The sequence below is a fragment of the Contarinia nasturtii genome, unplaced genomic scaffold (assembly GCF_009176525.2).
Source record: "Contarinia nasturtii isolate CC-2019 unplaced genomic scaffold, AAFC_CNas_1.1 Cnas_scaffold_129, whole genome shotgun sequence".
Taxonomy (NCBI): domain Eukaryota; kingdom Metazoa; phylum Arthropoda; class Insecta; order Diptera; family Cecidomyiidae; genus Contarinia; species Contarinia nasturtii.
The window spans coordinates 12371284-12391789 of NW_022197486.1; the positions used below are offsets into that span (position 1 = coordinate 12371284).

At 32.4% G+C, this 20506-nt stretch overlaps 2 protein-coding genes across 2 annotated transcripts; both read left to right on the forward strand.

Annotated features, from left to right (window-relative positions):
* The first annotated feature begins 396 nt into the window (after window positions 1-396).
* On the forward strand, window positions 397-16937 carry LOC116347290. Its single transcript, XM_031777852.1, has 6 exons — window positions 397-504; window positions 695-874; window positions 4339-5069; window positions 5536-5795; window positions 14780-14933; window positions 15126-16937. Exons 3-6 carry the CDS (start codon window positions 4987-4989, stop codon window positions 15613-15615), a joined length of 987 nt encoding a protein of 328 aa, XP_031633712.1. The 5' UTR covers window positions 397-504; window positions 695-874; window positions 4339-4986; the 3' UTR covers window positions 15616-16937.
* Window positions 16938-17995: 1058 nt separating this feature from the next.
* Window positions 17996-20462, forward strand: LOC116347275 (venom serine carboxypeptidase-like). The gene is made up of 8 exons (XM_031777828.1): window positions 17996-18462; window positions 18537-18558; window positions 18624-19082; window positions 19161-19441; window positions 19510-19668; window positions 19742-19861; window positions 19939-20210; window positions 20305-20462. Exons 1-8 carry the CDS (start codon window positions 18355-18357, stop codon window positions 20426-20428), a joined length of 1545 nt encoding a protein of 514 aa, XP_031633688.1. The 5' UTR covers window positions 17996-18354; the 3' UTR covers window positions 20429-20462.
* Window positions 20463-20506: the final 44 nt, after the last annotated feature.

Here is a 20506-nt window from a genome sequence, read left to right on the forward strand (position 1 = left end):
AAAGCAGATAATTTAGAAGAAAACCAAAAAAAAAGAAACTTCTTTACATCCATGTCGTTCGATTTTAACAGAAAATCTGTTGTGATTTTTAATTTAAATAAATTGTATATAGATTAGTGCAATTTAAATCAAACTTGAAAATTAGAATAAAAATGCCTAGGCATCGAGTTACTTTTTGTCAATGAAACAAGTCAATAAAACCAAAAAAATTCTGAACAAAAAAAAACATTTTTTTCTGCATTTTTTTAAATTGTTCATCAATTTTTATAAGAAAATATATTACAACTTGAAACAAACAGACAGAACAACCAGATGGCGTCACTTGTATGTGGCAAACATGGCAAATTCTTTTGTATGTATGTATGTATGTGTAATGTAATTTGTGCTGCCATAATTCAATGTTTATGTGGATTCGTTCAGTGTTGTTTCATTTTATCTACGGATCGTATAATTGTCAAGTTTTCAATCCATACAATAATAAAACGTCGTCCATTTTTGTTGAAGGTACAGGTTTTTTTAAATTTTATATTTAATCTTTTTACACATACAATTGAGTTTTCTAAGTAGGAAAGAGATTCATAAACGAATTTCATTATATATTTTGTCGTTCATAGAGTAAAATTTTTGTCAAGATAAAAAAGAAAATTATTGTTCATTTTATTTACTTTTTCTCCATCTTTTTCATTCGAAACAGAAACGATAATTAATTGGATGAGTTCGAGTGTGTTGTGTGAAAAAATTTTTTTTTGAAAAAACTAAGCCCAAATTTGTGTATCAAATTTTTATCCATTGAATATAAAAAACAAAACACAACCAACAGAATTTAAATATGAAAAAGGTTGCCTTAAAAACAATGCAAATACCTATAACGATGGTGAGTGTGATATTTTCATTTATTATTATTGTTTTAAATTTGATATTTAGATTTGGTTTCATGTGTGATATCATACATTATTTAAAGAGAAATATTAACACATACATTCATACAGGCCATCAGCCTTACGAGACTATCATTAACATACACTCATTGATTTCAATTGACCTTTTGAGTCATGCTTGAAGAAAAAAAAAACGAAAGAAAGAAAAAATTTCAACGAAAAATACCCAAAAGAAATCTCTCGAATGTTATATGCATTGGTTTGATGGGTAATTTGGTGCTAATGCATAAAATTTGCTGTGTATGTGTCTATGTGTGTGAATGTTTATGTTAGGCGTTTACATAACATGCATTCATTCATTCTTTATAAGAGCATTTTGCGCGCGCTAATTTCTTATACACATATTTCATATTATATATTCGTGTGTTATTTTCTCTTGAATTTTCTCTATACATATTCATCAAGCGTAAAATATATATTGAAATTAAATTGAATTTTTCGTGGGCACAAAGATCGTCAATACTTTTGTTGTCGGATATGTTTTTGTTTTTTTTTTCTGATTCTTGAAAAACCGACAAAAATTATCATTTAGATAAGTTCTTTGCGTCATTATAATTTATACGGCATTCCATGATACGTAAAACATAATAAAAACAAGGTATATAGACAATTGATAATGATCATGATGATGATGAGTTTAAAAGTAATTCACAATGTACATATTGTTATGCCTTCAATTTGAGATCACATGGTACGTGTGACTAAACAATAACAATCAAACCAATCCGGTGTGCTTGTGTGATAAGACTGATTGGCGATGAGCTTGATGCATATGTTGTTATCCATATGATAGAAGAAAACATTCCATTGTTATTGCAATCACTTTCATTGCAAATATTTTTGCAGTTTACATTCTACGTCATACGTGACATTCGTACATTTTATTATTTAAAATTATTACCGATTCGGCATTATTATTGAAAGTTTCATTGATTTAATCGCATGTGAGTTGTGTTTAAGCATGTGAGTTGTGTTGACAATATTGACTTAGACTAAGCGGTTTTCTCGGAATATATCTAATGCATGCCTTTGATATTTAAACAGGGACTACCGCGACATATTTATAGTAAGATATTTATTTATAATACTTGGAAATAAGTCTTATTTCGTTGCGTGCACGCTACATTGCAAACGCACGACTCTGCTTGTACATACACAGAGACGAAGAGCGCAAAGGCTACTCTGTGTTCTCTGTGTATAAACAGAGTCTTACGTTCTTGCTGCTGTGTGCGCACAACGAACAATATAATTATCTTGTTCGTTGTTTGTCATTCTTACAAGCAGCTTGATCGTTTAAATGAATGCAACGGATTTTAATGTCAATAAATTTTTTTTTGCTTCAAAAATTTAAAAATATTCCAAAGGAATTCATATCAATTGGTGTTGTGTTGTGTTGTGTTGTGTTTGTTTTGTTCATGCATATCATATTTTTTCGATTTTGTGAGTGTAATACTCACAAGAACCAACGAAAATATATCAATAAGATAAAAAAATGAGAACTTATCCGCCTGAAATTTAAACTTATTAACAATACTCGGCGATACTCGGTCTGTGAATAAAGCCATGCAATTATCGCGCCACATTCACAACACAAAACATAAAAAATTATTTATTTATCATTTATTAAGCATGCAAATTTTTATGTTTACACTCTATTTAGAAAGAACATTTGTCAGTTCAAGTCGTCTTTATCTTCAAACAGATTCTGTTTATACACAGAGAACACAGAGTAGCCTTCGTCTCTGTGTATGTACAAGCAGAGTCGTGCGTTTGCATTGTAGCGTGCACGCAACGAAATAAGACTTATTTCTAAGTATTATAAATAAGTATCTTACTATAAATATGTCGCGGTAGTCCCTGTATTCAAATACGATTCGCGGAGTGTATGGTTTTGTTTTAATAAGTGTTTTATTATTGTGTTGCCAATCATTTGTTCATGTCATGCCACGTGAAATAAAAACACAATATTATTGCAATATTAGAGTTCTTCTACTTGAATATCGATGGTAATATCATCAGATGCAAAAAAAATACTGGTTTTCACCACAAACTCGGTCTTTCTGTATAACTGCACATTTTTTTAAAATTCTATATGCTGAACTTTAAAACTGTTGCTGCTCAAATTGAGTCATGAATTTTCGAAAGTCATATATATATATATGTATATATGACAAAAATGTTGTATATGTTTTGCAGCATGCGGTGCAATTGTGATTGCAGTGATCTAATTCTATTTTAGTTCAAACGAAATAGAGGTAAAATGACAGTTAAATAGGTAGAGCAAAGAAAAAAACCGTGAGCAAAATGACGTTTAGTTTACACTAAGCATAAGAATTTTTTGTGAATTTGTATTGCGATTTTTGTTCTCGATTTTCTCAAATTTTAACATGTCACATAAGTCCGGGTTTTTTTGTTGTTGTTACCAGCGCTTTATCGCTGCCACTTCACGTAATCACCAATGAATGTGGGTTTTTTTTGTATTTGCGAGTGACTGACCTTGAACAATTTTTTCTTACCTTTTTTCGCTTGCAATTCGAACGCGTGTGTGAGTGTATGATATGTGTGTGTGTTTCAATACATGCATATTAAGCAACAAATCCGCAACATCTGTTGTCCGCTGTTGAATGAATGAGTGAACTAGAGCAGTGAACATGAACTAATTAAGAATTTAGAATCTATCTCTGGCAAGACAAGATGCACCTCTCATTATCACGTGAACCCACCCCATTCTCGGTGCATCGTAGTAATTTAAACAAGTTTAGTAGCTAAAGCCACACAGCTTTGCAATAAAAAAATACTTTTGTCTAAATTAAACGTATGACGGGGGAATTGAATGTCAAAACCAGTAGAATGAGATATGTAGCCTTTACCTATCCTCCGATAGCTCGTGCCATCGCTTGTCGCTTATAATTCACAAATTTTATGGCAATTGAATTTGTGACAGTAGTGCTCTATACTCACATTCATATCAAGCAAATACTGCGATAATCGAGAGAGCTACAGAGACACAGAGAGAGAGAGCAAGAGAGAGAGAGATAGAATAAATTTTCTGATTCGCTTACATACATACATACTCGCAATTGACAATAATTGTCTCCCCATTTTAGTGTGAACATTAACTGAATGACACCGAATTATTTGCAATCAGTTTTGAAGTGTTGCATAAATGTAATGTTAGTTGTTCTGAGTTTTATTAACAACAAGTTAGTTCTTCTCAGTTTTATTTTTTGGAGCGATGCATGTTGTGTAGTTTGTGTGTGATATAAAAAAGTATGACAAAAATTCAAATTGACTGAAGATGTTGTTCATGCATGCATCAAATGCATTTTATTTCATTTATTCCTCCACATTACGAATTGCTGTGTGTTCTCATGCACTTTTTTCTCTTTTTTTATTACAGAATTGTGGGCCCACTAGAGCAGCCAATTCGTGAAAATAAAACGAAACAAAAAAATATATATATAAATCTGATGAATTAATTCATTGTATTTGTATAAAATATTTAAATTCAAAATAATTTAAAGTTTAAATTAAGGCCAAAATAAAATTAGTTTAATATTCGAAAGAAGATTTCACCGCAAAGCATACACACACACACACAACCGGCGTAACGTGAAGAGTATAATTTTTCTGCAATTCAAACTGGTTCTCTTTTTTTTCGTCCACACATTCATACACACAAAAAAATTATAAAGAGAAAAAGCATAAATGTTTATCGGCTACTTCAATTATATATCTATATATATATGGGTTATATATGAATAGATGAAAAAGGGAACAAAGTCCAAAGGCGTATTAGATTGAATTTTCGAATGCAAAAAAAATCATCTCTACTATTTTATTTAAAAAAATATATATACTGTTCAGAATTAACAATCATCGAACTGACGTTGAACATTTTTGGGATAGTTTTGATTTGAGAATAAAAAAAATTAAGCGCTAAAGAACATTTTTGAGTGGGAAAAATAGAACAAAAAAGGCTATAAAAATCATACAAATCAAAGATATAAAAAGTTTAAATCACAAAAAAACATACACACACAAAACAATGTCGTCTGCCGATCCAGAGAGTCAATCAATTTCATCCGGCCGCTCCTTCCCAATGTGGTTGAGAACGAAAACGGACAACAAGTGAGTAAATATATAAATTGAAAAGCTAATTCACTTATTGACAACAAAAATGCGATCGTCAATCGAATACAAAGGCGTTCATCGTCATTTTTCCATTGGTTATCTTATTTTATTTATGTATTTTTATCACACTGTTTTTTCATTCGAGTCGCATTGAGATGTGAATTCAAGTCTAGCATCAACAATTTATTGTTTACTCGCCCAATGCATGTGATCAAGATGGCAAAAAAAAAAAATGTGACTAATTTTCATCTGCGGTCGATGATGAGTCAGTTATTTACCAAAAAAGGGCAATTATTCAAGCTGAAAATAACAATGATGCGAGGAAGAAATAAAATCTCTTCCGTCAATTTCTCAGAAACTTACCATTTTTCGATAACCGAAACAACGCAAAATAAACTGAACGCGATTGAAAACACAATAAATACAAAATTTGATTAAATTGTTTCTTTTCTTAACATTTTAGGTTTGATTTTGATAATCAAGCTATATCGCCACCGGCTCATGATGAATCGTTTTTCTACATTCGCTATCCAACTGATGCATCGACAAATGATAAAAAATCGTCAACCACATCGAATAGCATCAAATCAACAATAAGTGACGCAATCACAAAACAACAATTCGACGTGAAGACCAATCTCACAAAAGGAAGTTTTATCGAACAGAAGAGTATGGTTCAGCACACAGAACCGTGCAAAAAATTCTTAAATTCAAAAGAACGTGGTAAGTATTACATTTCTATATTTTACAATATTTCTGTGTCTCTCTGCCAATGCATTAAGACTATAAATTTAAGAGATACGTTGACATTCATTGATCGCAGTAGCTGAAAACTGATAATCTATTAAAAGTGGATGATTCCCAGACAATGGTGACAATTTATTATTATTAATTACATTTTTTTGTCGATATTGAACGATTGATGTGTCATTGCATTTAAAACTATTCGCTTTAATTGCACTAGAACTGTCTCCGAGCACGAAAAAAGGTCAAAACCAACAAGTTTTTTTTATCGATATGATAAATTTTGTTTGTACACATTTAAATCGATAGTATATTCGTTTGATGTTCGGTTTATTTGCGCTTGCATTATTGTATGTCATGTTCTTGACGCAGTTTTTTTGGTGTTGTCATTTTTTTTCATTTAATTTTTTCCTTTTTAATTGATGCACACGACAAAAGGAGGCAAAAACACCGACCGAACGAATGCTCACACGATCGTTGCTGGGTGTCATGTGCATGTGGTCGCCAACGGTGCAATTGTTTATAGTATTTTCCATTCCATATCTCGATTCCATTATCAATTATATTATGTTTTTTGAGCTCTTTGCATGTTTTTCTATTTTGTGTCTTGAGAAAGATGGAAGGAGGTCAATCAAGGCACAAACAACGAAAAACAAAACCTGTATTGCGACAAGCAATAATAAAATACATAATCAATGAAGTGTGCACGACTTTTTTAATTTCTTTTCAACTCATCATCATTAATTTGCAATAATCATCATGAATGACAACTATTAAGTCTAATCTGCGATAGACTCGTGTAAGAAAACAAAAACAAAACCAAAACAAATCACTATGAGAAAAAAAGAAGAAGAAACAAAAACAATAATAGTCGAGCCTATATTTCATAGTGTTTTTGACATTAAAAGTGATGAGATAAAATTTAATGGGAACAAGAACGGCTTTGCCATACATCAGTGATGTATGTGGAAGTTGACAATAACATTTTGTTGTTTTTGTCATATGCATGTACTTCGATCCCTTCTAACTAATGTAGTGAGTGATAACAATAGAAATTTACAATTTGCAAATGTGATGGGTATGAAAATGCCATAGATTGTGACTGGCGATGTTCAAATGCCAGACGAGTCGATCACATTGTACATTTGAATATTAGACAAAGCTAAAGGGAAAAAAACCGGCATTAATTACAGTGATAATGGTTTTTGTTGTTGTTATTGTTGGCTCCCTTTCGGGCAATGGAAATAAAATATGAATATGATTAACGCCGATAGACAGACGAGTTCATGCGATTTGAATGTGGTTTTCTTTGTGAACAAGATTTCTTTCTTTTTCTTTCATTGAGATAAAATCAACGGCATATTTAAAATATGATATTTTTCTCTGTACCTTTGTTATAGTTTGAAAATTTAAAAAGAAACGATTTAGTGCGCTTCTTTTGCATTGGAGTAGATTTGCAACAACATTTGCAATCGGATCATAAAATTGTCACATTGTTTGATGACCTATTTCATTTGTTGCGACTAAATTTATTTCTTGCTAAAACGTCATGCAATGAAATAGAGAAGTTAGAGTTGAGTTGTATGTGTACTATATGCTGTAAAGATGTTTTGATGTGTGCAAATGAGTGGGTAGCAGCGTGAAACAGCCAAAGACCTTCGGTCAGCTGTTCTAATCGCACAATTTCAATCGTCTTTTGAATTGAAAAAAAAGAAGAAGAAAATTGCAAATAAATGTGCGCGTACTCGTTGATTCCGTGCCGATTTCCTTGATTGTAGCATACAAACCAGTTAGATAATTAGACATTTTTTTTGAATTTTAATTCATCTACCCAAACACAGAGAAAAATAACAGACATAAATCCATTGAAGCGAATAACTTTCACTTCCTAAACTTTGTCGGACATTCAATTCCGGATTTTTGTTTTTGTTTTTTCAATTCGACTTTTATCTAATCCCGTACATAAAACAGTAGTGCGGCATGTGTGTGTGGGTTTGTTTTGACGCGTGTGATACCTGTTCGTTTTGGATTAGAATGCGAATCATGTTTCGTTCACTACCATTCAATATATGATATTATTATAATGGTTGGATTTTGTTTCTTGTTGCTATTTGAAAAAAAAACCAGCTCTCAAAATTCAACACTTACTTGTTAGTTTTGTTCAATGCAATTGTTCGATGAAATAAAATTCAACACAAACTCCATGATACACCAATTGACTTAGAAATTTCGTATTGATGTTAAAAACATTCATGCGATATGTTCATGTGAAACTTAATTTGGTTATTGGTTCTAATTGGAAACTGTTGTCGGGTGCAATAAATAAATATATGTGTTCGAACACAGTTGGAAATGTGGTTCATGCGCAATAATCGTTCTGCCCCTTTTTCGCGCGGGCTACCACTGAGATAGAGAGCCGCCGTTGCCGCCATCGTCGCGACACGCATTGGGCCAGACAAGTAAATCTTGTGCACCGACAACAACCGAGGAAGTTGGGCGATAAGAGCACACAACATTGCAATGCGTTAAACAGTAGACAGCACAATCTAATCTCTAGAATAGAGTTCATTTCTATTTTGTTTATAATTTTCAAGTGATTTGCTCTTTTTTATCGAAATTTTCCACACCAACGGTAATCAAAAAATTTTGTTACAAAACAAAACTCAAACAACAAACAAGTGGAAAGTTTTATCTTAATAAAAAAAGCTCAATTCTTTTGAACAAAAAAAAAAATAACTTGTTGAAAATTCATCAATCACACAGCAGTATCAGCTATCAGGTAAATAGCCAATTTTTTCATTTCGATTTTTGCAAAACTAGTTAATTGCGTAGTGAAATTGCAACGACACAGAAAACATTCAATTAGAATGTGCTGTTGATGCGCATACATTCAAAGAATCAAATCTCTCGAATCGTCTAGAATCAGTTATTTTCCATCCTCGAACACCTTGACCGCCATAAGTCTTGCGTTTCAATCCACTTTTTTAAAAAAAAAAAAAACCACGTTCTTGGCTCGAGACACACAACATAAAATATATGTTTTGGCTTTGAAGTTCGACCTTGAACTTGGCACTCATACTTTATTGCAATTGTTCGTGCTCCAGTTTGTTCTCGTGTGTTGCCATTATTATATTTCATCCCTGCAATTTTCCATTGACAAGATTTTTCATTTCGCATTTGGCATTCAACATTTTCTCGTTGTTACACTTGAATTTTCTGAAATGTATGTCAGTGGGTTAATTCAACATGTGCATACAGTCATTTGAAATTTATTAGAACTGTAAATAGAGAGTACTTTGTACAAGCAATTTGTTGAAACAAAACTTTTTTATTTGAACATTCCGGTGCATTTTATTAGCTTATCATTATACGATGTTCATTTAATTTCATTCCGAAGTGCTTGTGTTTCTAGGGCTTCGAAACTCGCGCTTATTTATCCCCCTTCCCCTCCCTTTTTTATTCTTTCACGACCCATCCGATTTTAGCTTTGTACACAGAGATTATGCATAGTAATTATTTTCTTATGACTATGTGTACAGAAAGTTTTATACGGTATAAACAACAATAACTAGCTCTTTCTATCTATATATACGAGTAGCTAATGAAGCTAATTTTTGCGGCCACCAAAAATAGCCATCGTATCAAGTCAATAGAAACCTTTGCAATTTTCCGTGCATATGTAATAATTTTCGTATAATCTCGGTGTACAATGTGTACATAAAACATTAAATGAATACTCTAAAAATAGCTCATCATATTGGAAGCGACAAATTGTGTCACACAGAAAGAAAAATTAGCGAAAAATTGGTAAATCGATGCATTCATTAATATCTCACATGGTCGGTGTCGAATACCCGATGAAACACGCTTCAAACGAATGATTTGATTATTCATTATATATTGTCACAAGTTCATTTCAAGAGATATGTGTAAGAATGAACGAGAACATGAAGTGTGTTTTTCGAACAAGTCGGTGGAGTGACGAACGAAAAATTCATTGTGGACTTTGTAATCGACGTCGATTATAGCCAGAACTATTGAATAAATGATTATTTCTGTCGAACAATGGAACTTTTATGAGATCATACTGGCTGGAGAGAATGAGAAAAAAAACAGGAACAGCTGTTTATGAACGTCGTTTGTTTTGCAATTATACTGTTTCCAGTTGTTTAAACGACACAAAACAAGCATATGAATCATGTGGCTTGATTGAATCGATGCGGAGTGCACGTGAATGGCATATTCATCGAACGATGATATCATACAGAATAATTTAGGAGACTTTTGTGACGTACGTATCACCATCATCAACTTCTTCCCGAATCTGTCAACCATTATAAAATCAGATGTAATAAACTAACAAAACAAATGCGCGGGCGCGCATGTTTATCATGTAAACAACAAATATCACTAAATAACTATTCCATGTGTGAGAACTAAGATGTGGTGATTGGTGTTTGTCAATGAAATGAATGAATCTTTTTGAAATCAATTCAAATGTCTGACATCATAGATGATTTGGTTCGCATCCAGACCAATTGACGTGCGTTTTTTTTCTCGACTACTTCATTTTCAGTTACTTTGATGTCCGTAATTTTTTTTCACAAGGAATTACGTCATTTACATTTATGCTTGTGTTAATTCATTACAACACATATACATGTGTTAGCATACATAATCACCGATCATATTGCCAAATGAGTAAAATAGGCCGCCGTCAAAACAGACGGAAACATATCGATAAGATGATACTGATTAGTAGGACACAGACGATATGCATAACACGTTAATTTATTTTGAATTATGTATTTTGTGTTTGTGTGCGTTTGGTTTTGTACCGAGTGCGGTGCGTACTAGTTGAAACTCAGTTACGATTGGTCATGCAAATCTCAAATTGTATTCGATTTAAAATGTAACATTTAAAATTTCCACCGAGAAATGAAAACGATTACTTTATTGCGTTTTTGTTCGTTTCATTACTATTCATTAATGTCTCATTTCAATCACATTTTAAACATGTGAACAAATCAAATTCCAAGTTGGAAAATGTGCTGATAATTTTATTATTTCTAGGATATAAACAAAATTTAGCACACGCTCACACAAAATCGAAAACATTTATTTTTTCATATCGGTACACGCGTTTCATTCATTTCTGGTATAAATTTCGGTAATTGGAATTAATTTCGTTTGTTTTACAAAACACCATAGTTCATTTCCCTTTCGCATAATTAGTAAACAGGCTAGGTGAGAAATGAATATATCTTGGTATTTGATATCGAAAACCCGACATCGCTGATAGAAAAAAATGAAGAAAAAAAAATCCCGCCACATTCATTAGTTTGATAAACAAAAACAAGTACCCGATGTTTACATACGCAATTTTCATGTGCGCAAGCAACTTTCAACGCCGATAAACATAAATAATCTATTGAAATTTTGTGTTTGTATGCAAATTTCAAACTGCCTATGAAACATGTTTCAAGTGTCTTCATCATAGAATAACAATTAATAATTGGTCGTCTTTCTTTGAACTCATTCGTGACATATCCACACACATGCCGATTTTTTATTGAATTTTATGATGGAAAGTATTAATGAATTGTTTGTCGTGCTTTTATTGCTGATCCGACAGAGAATGCTTTTGTTTTGAGTACAAAAACCAAATGTAATTCCAATTAAATCCGCTTTTTTTGCAATGAGAATTCAAAATAATTTTGTTGTTTGTCGCATGTACTTCAACTCATCATTATCTGATGCAATTTTACGAAGAAAAAAAATACGTCATACAAAAAAAAACGCTCCGAAGTGTAGCAAACACACACACACACAAACGTAACCAAGAGAAAGAAAACAATCTATTTGTTTCTGCGTACAATGACTGCGTATGTACGGGCCAAGTGAGATAGGGAACGCATTGGTAACGGCAATCATTATATAAAAGCGGGTAAACTGCAAACCAATCGCTGATTGGCTTAAAACTTCGACGCACCTACCTCTTACTGATCTCTCGCTCGAAATACGATGCCAAGAAATCGAAACCACATCGCAATCAAATGTTGTTGATGGCTCGGTATGTTTTCTCATTTCGATGTAAAATGCGTATGTAACTGACCTGCAACTGAAACCAAATATATTTGAAGGCATGAAATGGTTGCGAAAAACGAAACACAAAACGATTGATGAAAAAATGACGATTATTTTTCGATTTCACAGACCTTTTCAAACGATCAGACCGACAATCATTCGAAAAAAAAGAAAGAAAATGTCATCGAATGATTAATAGCAGCAGCAGCGGTAAAATAAAAGAAAACAGATCTGATCAAAGTTTTTGTATGGCGATTTAAGTGTAAAAATGATTCGTTTAACTATTGGCCGTGACAGATAAGAAAACGCTACGTTTGACATTTTTGGTTGCCAATTTGGTACTGGATTATCGCATACATGCAATCGTCTGTTTGTATTTAATACGAAAAATCCGTTTGATATGAATATGTATATCATTCATTTTAAGTCACGTGACTATTAAATGCACCGTTGATTTGAATGCATGACGAAATGGACGACAAAAATTTCAGGCCAACATCACATTTGAAAATCCAACAAAAGTGTGAGCAAATTTGGATTTGTGTGTGGTGAGCTCGTCTATTGAACGAACAAAGAAAAGCATTTGAATGTAGTTGGGGAAAGCCCCCGTTATTATTGAAAACAAAAACGCTGATGGAAATTCACATGAGAATTGAATTTTATAATAAAATAACAAAACTTCAGCTTTTAATCATGTACAGATATTGTTGAACGATGTTGATTTGAAATTTGTTTGTGTCGATATGATGTTGTTGTGTGCATGTGATTCCGAGAATATACACAATAAAACCGATTCGAATCCATAGGTCGAACAACGAACGATGTGCATGTATTTTGTATGATGTTTGGAAGAAAAAAAAGAAGAAGAAAAAACGGTTCCGTATGATATTCGATTGTGTGTACGTCATTCGACGAGCATTGTAGTTGTGTTGTTCGCTTTATTTAATCGTTTATATTCAATGTATGTGAAGTTTTAGCCTACAGAGAATCATCGTTTGTTTTCGGTGTGTGTGTGGTTCGCATTTTGCTTTAAATTGACATTCTTGCCGTAACTCACAACAGTTAGCGTTAGCGCAGTCATATAGTTCGCACAAATACGAACCGCATTGCCACAAAAATCACGAAACAAAAATATTTTCATTTTTAGAAAGAACTTTATAAAATGCGTAGTGCGTGCACGTTTCTAATAATCGTATCACAACCAAATAAAAATCAAATCAACGATAAAGAACGCTTACACATTTTAAATAAAAAATCATAACACGGTTTCCGTTGTGCACACAATTTTGCCGACAAAACAAACCGCCGACGAAACAAAACGTGTATTCCATGTGGTCCAAGTGACAAAAGTTTAAGTGATTTTGCATTCAAAAGAACTGAAAATTGTCTGTGATAATATTAAAATTAGAATAAGATTTTTTGTGATTTCCGCCAAATTTGATAAACTAGCATTTTTACAAAGAAAGTGAAAAGACATTGAACATCCTGTTTTGCCATCGGTGAGTGTTTTCTCTGCTTGTTGTTGTTGTTTTATCTCAACGTTCTATCAACGTCAACGTGTATCTAAAACTCTAGTGCTCATGCTAAAAACAGTAAACAAAGTCGTTTCTTGGAACTGACCTTTTTTCTACTGTCTGTGTCAAATCCGGCTCTTACGTAAAACCGCTTCTAGCATAGATGGTGAGCATGCTAAATTTTAAATGGCATCTCAAATCGAAGACACGTTTGTAATTTGAACAATTTCAAAAATGTTCACATTACAGCCGAATCTCCGTTAAATTTCATATTACGGCATTTAGTTTGATTGCTGTTCGAAAATGCACGATGACCGGCAACCGATCCGTGTTGCTTCGTTTATTCTAAATGTGAATTCGCGGTGCTCTATAACGAACAGAGCAAAAAAAAATACACACATGTTCTTTATTGTATTTGCCTATAAAAGTTGTTGGCTTGATGCCCGTTTTTCGCACAGCAAGTCATGTGATGCTTAGGCGTTTTCACAATGAATTCATTCAATCTCCCTGCACTCTGTTCGTCTTTGTCTTAAATAGCTTTCTTCATAACAAATAAATGGTACATCTTTGTCTGAATATATGACACTAAAACAAAATTGATGGGATGCGCGTGCTTCATTCTGCCCCCAGAAATTATTACGATGTGGTTATTTCAATGTATACAAAATGTACCAAATGATATGGCAATCTAGAACAAATTGCGACTCTCGATATTGTAACATGTTTTGGTGGAATTGCCAAACAATTTACGTAAAATTTACCGGTTCTCCAGAGCTGAACTGATAAACAAAAACAAATATAATATATATATTTAAAAAAAAAGATTGTTGATCACATTGTTCGCGTACAATGACTTCACAAGGAATACTGATTGTAAACAAATATCAAGACAACAAATCTATATTTTATATACATCCTACAAACGATCCACATTTATGGATTTTATGCAATCCCGTTAAAAACAAAAACACAAATCTTTATATACAAATTGTGTAACATATCGAAGAAGTGAATATACAAATGTGTGTTTAGCTGAAAGCTGAACAAATCTATTTATACTTGCAGGTGCTATAGCATTGCATCCTCTTTTCGCACACAACAATGTGTGCCAACGAAATGTGATGAACTGCAATGATTCAATGTTACCTTTTGTTTCGTTTCATTTTTAAAATTCACTCCAAGCAAATATGACTTGGTGTTATCCCATTCGATTCATCGTGTAATTAAAAATTGTTCAGCCAAAATGAGACGTTTCATTGAGAGAATGTCAGCGTATTTCTTTTTATTTTCTCTTCATTATCTAACCGTTTTCGAATCGAATTCATTGAAATTAATTTGTGTGAATTTCTTTTTTATTTACAGAGCTAATCATTGATAACGTTAAACATCCACCAAAACCATTCGGAACTGACGACGGATTCAAAGGAGCAGGCGCTGCATGCGGTAGTTCTATTGTAAAAGTTGCACATCAGATGGTTTCTGCTAAGTCCTTGGGAAGAGGATTCGCCATTGCAAAGTGAGTTAAATATATATTTTTTTCTTTTTCTCGCTGTTTGTACATTTCTCGCATTTTCTTTTTATTTTTGTTTTCGATATATAAAGTTTCTTCAGTTGATTTTTTTCAATTCACTAAATTTTTATTAAATTTAAATGCAAATTTATTAACTTTGACACTTTTATTTCTCTTTTTCTCACTATCCAATTGTAGTACTCTAAGCAAAGATTCTGAAGAAGTATTACCTGAACCGAATATAAGCAACGATCCAATTGCGAATCGTGATTCGCCGCATAACGATCAAATGTCGACATCGTCCCGTTTAATGGTACGTCGTGGATCAAAATCATTGCCTGCATCACCACTTGGATCACCAAAAACAATGCGTCGTTCAAATAATCCATACTTTACCGGCACATTTGCCATTGTTAATCAGCAACAACAGCAACAACAAAACAATGCAACAAATGCGCCAGACAGTTATCGAGGATGGTTCCTATCGAGTTTGTTGGGCATGCAGCGTGAGAATATGTCATCAACAACATCGGTTGCATCGTCACATATCAGCGAAGAAGGCGATGATATGCATTCGCAATCAAAAACATCATCATCAACATCATCATCGGCCGGTGCACCGAAAGTCATCAAAGCCAAACCATCCGAATTGCGCGAAATGAACTTTTGGACACCTACTTCAATGTAATTTTCATCTACATATCCCGTATTCAACATCCACATCCCTTGCAGCACACCATCATCGTAATTCATTTATCCTTTATACCCGAATAATGGACAGCTGCACGTCTATATTCGCCACATACCCACTTTAGTTTTAATCTTCTATCAGATCTTTAGCCATTAATTTCTCTTTTTTTGTGTTTAATTCAGTTCTATAGTTACGATTTGGTTTTTTTTCTCTTCTTCTGTTATTTTATTCGTACCTTTCATCGTATGTTCAATAAGCAAAAAAAAATTCATATTGTTATTCTCCACTGATTAGAAAGTGTATTCATTGGTTAGAAGAAAAAAAAACATCAACAAACACAACATGTTTAAGCAAGTGCATGGAATAAGAGATAAAAGAACTACATATTCAATTTTATTTAGATAAAAAAAAATCGTAGAGTTTTGTAAGTCGAAGACATTTCGGAATCATTCAATTTCATCCGTTTATTTTGAGATTGTTGTTTTACTGGACGAGATCTCTGTTTTTTCTGATATTTGACAAAAAAACAAAAAAAAAACAACTCATTATAAGGATGAAGTCGTAGTGCTTTTGTAAATTGTCTGGCATTGGTTAAAATTAAATTGTCTTAAGAAGTGTTCAAATTTCAATCAAATTAATATACGGTCCAACTTGACGATATAATTTAAATACAATTAATGTGTAAATCTTAGGTCATCGCCTTTCTTTTTCATCTATTTTTTTTTCTTCTTCAAGATGTTAAAATTTATATTCACTTCCATCAAAAATTAGTATATTCACTTTTTGTTGTCATAAAAAGTGTCAGAATTTCTCATTATGAACAAAAAATATCGGCAAATATCAGTCCGACAACATGAATGAAAGAAGAAGAAGAAAAAACAATCCGAAACAAAAGAAGAAAAAACTGGAATGAATAATCACAATCATTTAATTTATTAGCTTAACGATAGCGTTAAATTACTGATTGATTAATTTTTACCCACTTTTTTTTTAGTTTGTCTTTTCAACAAAATTGTTTAATCACATACAAACAACATTATTTCATAGATAGCTAAATGTTTGATAGTAATTGTTCGTTTCAATCAATTGTTTTCAAATGGAACAATCCCGTCAAAGTTATGTTGTTGCACCCATATTCCACCACAAACCATACACATACACAATACGCAACATTTTGAAACTAAGAGTAAAAACAAACTTCTTTTTCGAATTAAGTCCGCAGTTTTATTATTATTATGATTACTATAATTAATGCTATTAAACATAAACAATTGTTTTATATATAAATGAGACAAGATATTCTCTAAAACTAAACCGTTTCTTTTGTGTTTTAATTATACATGTTTGCATTATTTCAGCATTGATTTTATTCAATTCAGCACCCGATTTTGATTTTTCTTAATCCGAAAAAGAAGAAAATGTTTTCTTGTCTCACTTCAATTAATGGGCGGACTTGAACACAGATTTATTAATCATCTTTTTTTAACATTTAGATTAACATGTGTCGTAAGCACGGAAACACTTTTGAGTTTTTTCTATTTGATTTTGATAGTGCGATCATTGCCATGTCTGCCACTTTAATGAGGTTTAAATGTGATCCTGCGAATTTTGATAATGTTTCTTCATCTTTTTTTCATTCATTTTTTTTTGCACTGATAAGGTACCATATATTTGCAGTAACAGAATCGCTCTTATTTGGTTTCCTTTATTTTAAATTGTTCATATTGATCATATACATGATATCTATGATGTAATAGATTAATAAATACGTTTTATTGAATATATTTTCATTTCATTGTCGAATGGTTTGAAGGTCTCTTAAAAAAGAATTTTCTTATTTGAAATATTTAATTTTTACTGAATCATTTGAATAAAAAAAAATGATTTGACATATAAAGAGAATTGAATTACTAAGGGTTTATAATGGTCGATTCCTCATTCATTATCAGTTTTTATGTATGATTTTTCTTCAAAAAAATAATGTTCAATTCGTAGCTAAATTAAACTATTTCTAATCGTTCATTTAAAATTGGTTTAAAAAAAAAAAAAAAAAAAACATTAATTAAAAAAGGTATAATTCTGAAAATGAAATTGATTCTTGGCTAATTATTCTATGCAATCTATGTAATATGGTATCATTTAATAAAATATGGAATAAAATTTTGTTTGGAGTCTATGGTGTTTCTCTTACATTTCGTCGAAATAATCAATTTCATATATACTTTTAACGACGTTCAACGTAAGGCCTAACAAAATTAATTTGAATTTAAGATTTAAAAAAAAAAGAAGAAAAAAGTCTTCATCGCTGGCACGCGATGTTGATTACACATAAGTGAAAAGAATGAAGAAGAGAAACCCGTTCGAAGCAAGAACGCGCAATTAAAATTCTTCGATAGTTCTATTTGTATTTTTATTTCAGCGAATGCAAAGATGCTCATTTATTTTGTGCATAGACAAACTAAAACTGCTGTATCGTTCCACCAACGACAATGACATCAAGTTCATAGAACTTTTGTATAGAACTCGTTGCATATTCGCCAAACGTTGTTGATGCAACAACAAAAAAAAAGAAGAAAAACCGAAGGAACTGTTGAACAGGATTTGGCTTTGGAATGTAAGCGATCGTCTTTAGGTCTAATAGAGTAAAATTACATTTAGTCGTATCGAATAGTTCACAGTGATACAAATTCTCTGCGATAGTGTAGTTGACTCAATTTCACAACTGAAATTTGCAAAATGAGTGAATATCATTTAGTTTTTGGTGTAATTTTTTCCTTATCGCTGCTACAAATAATTGACGCACAATTATTAACAATGCAAAATATACCACAGTGGCGTTCAGTTGTTAGTGTTTTTTTTATCGATCAATAAAAAAATATAGAATTTTTTTTTCTAATTTTCTTTTGATTTTCTTTTAGTTATATCCATATGACGATTTAGGTAAAATGATGATTTGTTTCATTCGAAATGAGTGTTACTATTTTAATTTTTATTGAATTAATTAGGCGATCCATTGGTGTTAACCGAATTGATTGAAGATGGTAATGAGGATGAAGCCCGAAAAATGGCCCGAGTGAATGAGAGTGAATTTTTGGGTGTTGTCAGTTATTCGGGATTTTTAACGGTCAACGATGATTACGATTCGAATTTATTTTTTTGGTTTTTTCCGGCCGTGGGAACGGAAAAACTGTACGAAGACGATCGTGAAGACAGCGATGATGATGACGGAAGCTATAGTGGCATTCATGATAATGATGACAGCCGAAAAGAACCACCACCAAAGCTGATGTTTGGCAGTAAAAAAACAAGAAACAATACACAAAAGTTTGCGCACAAATTAAAAAAAGAGTATAAACGTCCAGTCGTACTTTGGCTACAAGGCGGACCTGGCAGCTCATCACTGTTTGGCCTATTCACTGAAAATGGGCCGTTTTTTGTGAACGATGACAAAAAGACCATTCGAAGTAGAAACGAATTACATTAAATCATATAAATTCCCATAATAAGTATTAAATTTGATTTAAAAACCACAATCATTTCAGAAAATCCATTTTCGTGGCATACGAAATACAATTTATTATTTATTGACAACCCAGTTGGAGCTGGATTTAGTTACACTGATCCGGATGGCTATTGTAAAAATATCACACAAGTCGGTGACCATCTTTACATTGGATTGAAACAATTTTTCGAACTCTTTCCGTGGTTACAACAAAATGAATTTTTCATCACCGGCGAATCATTTGCAGGCAAATACATTCCAAGCATTGGGAATGCCATTTGGGAGGGAAATAAAGAGGAAGATTTTATCATTAATTTACAAGTAGACACTTCTTTTCAAAGTTTCTATTAGACAAAGTTTATAAATTCGGTGTTTTTTTTTTTCTTCAGGGTTTGGCTCTTGGTAATGCACTATCGGATCCAATAAATATGCTTGAATATGCTGATTTTGCATATCAAACTGGTCTGGTTGATGTTCATGGTAAAAATGCAATGAGGTTATTCGAGCTACTGGCTAAAGAATACTTTCCCAGCGTCGAATCGAAAATTGTAAGAGCAAGAGAAAAAGCGAAAATATTTGAATTATTTTATGATCAAAATTTTTTCATTTCGAATATTACAGTATTGGGACACGATGCTTTATGCTTTCATTCAAAGCAGCAATTACAGCAACGTGTACAATATCCTGCAACCGGAAATGCTGGATTTGGAATCGTATCGAAAATATATTGAACAAAATCATGTAATATATTTTTTTGTTGTTGTCCATAAATGGTCAATCTTTTGGTCGAACTAAAATGAATTGTGATTCAATTGCAGGTGCGTCGAGCAATTCATGTGGGTGGTGCTAGTTTCAAATCGCCTGAATATGTGTATATAAATTTGATACCCGACTTTATGACAACGGCAATGCATTGGACGGAAAAATTGTTGAATGAAGGATTACGTATTATGTATTACAGCGGTAATATGGATTTCATTGTGGCATATCCATTATCAGAGAATGCTTATCAGCATATGAAGTGGAATGGTTCGGAAAAATATCGATCGGCTCGTCGTGAGTCTCTCATTGTAAATTCCAAAATGGCTGGGTAATTGACATTTCAATCGCAATCGATCACTTTGTTGCAAATCCTTTGGCGTCAACTGATTGATTGATGTTATATATTTGTTTGTTCTTTACAGTTATTTCAAAGTGGCCGATAATTTTGTAGACGCTTTGGTTTTAAATGCAGGACATATGGTTCCGACCGATCAACCTGAAGTGGCACTTGAGCTTATCGACCGCTTCATTCGCAATGATTTATAATTTTCGAAATAAAATTTATGGATATTATTCATGGAAAAACTGAATTAATAAATACTTATCGAATTGAGGTTTTTTTCT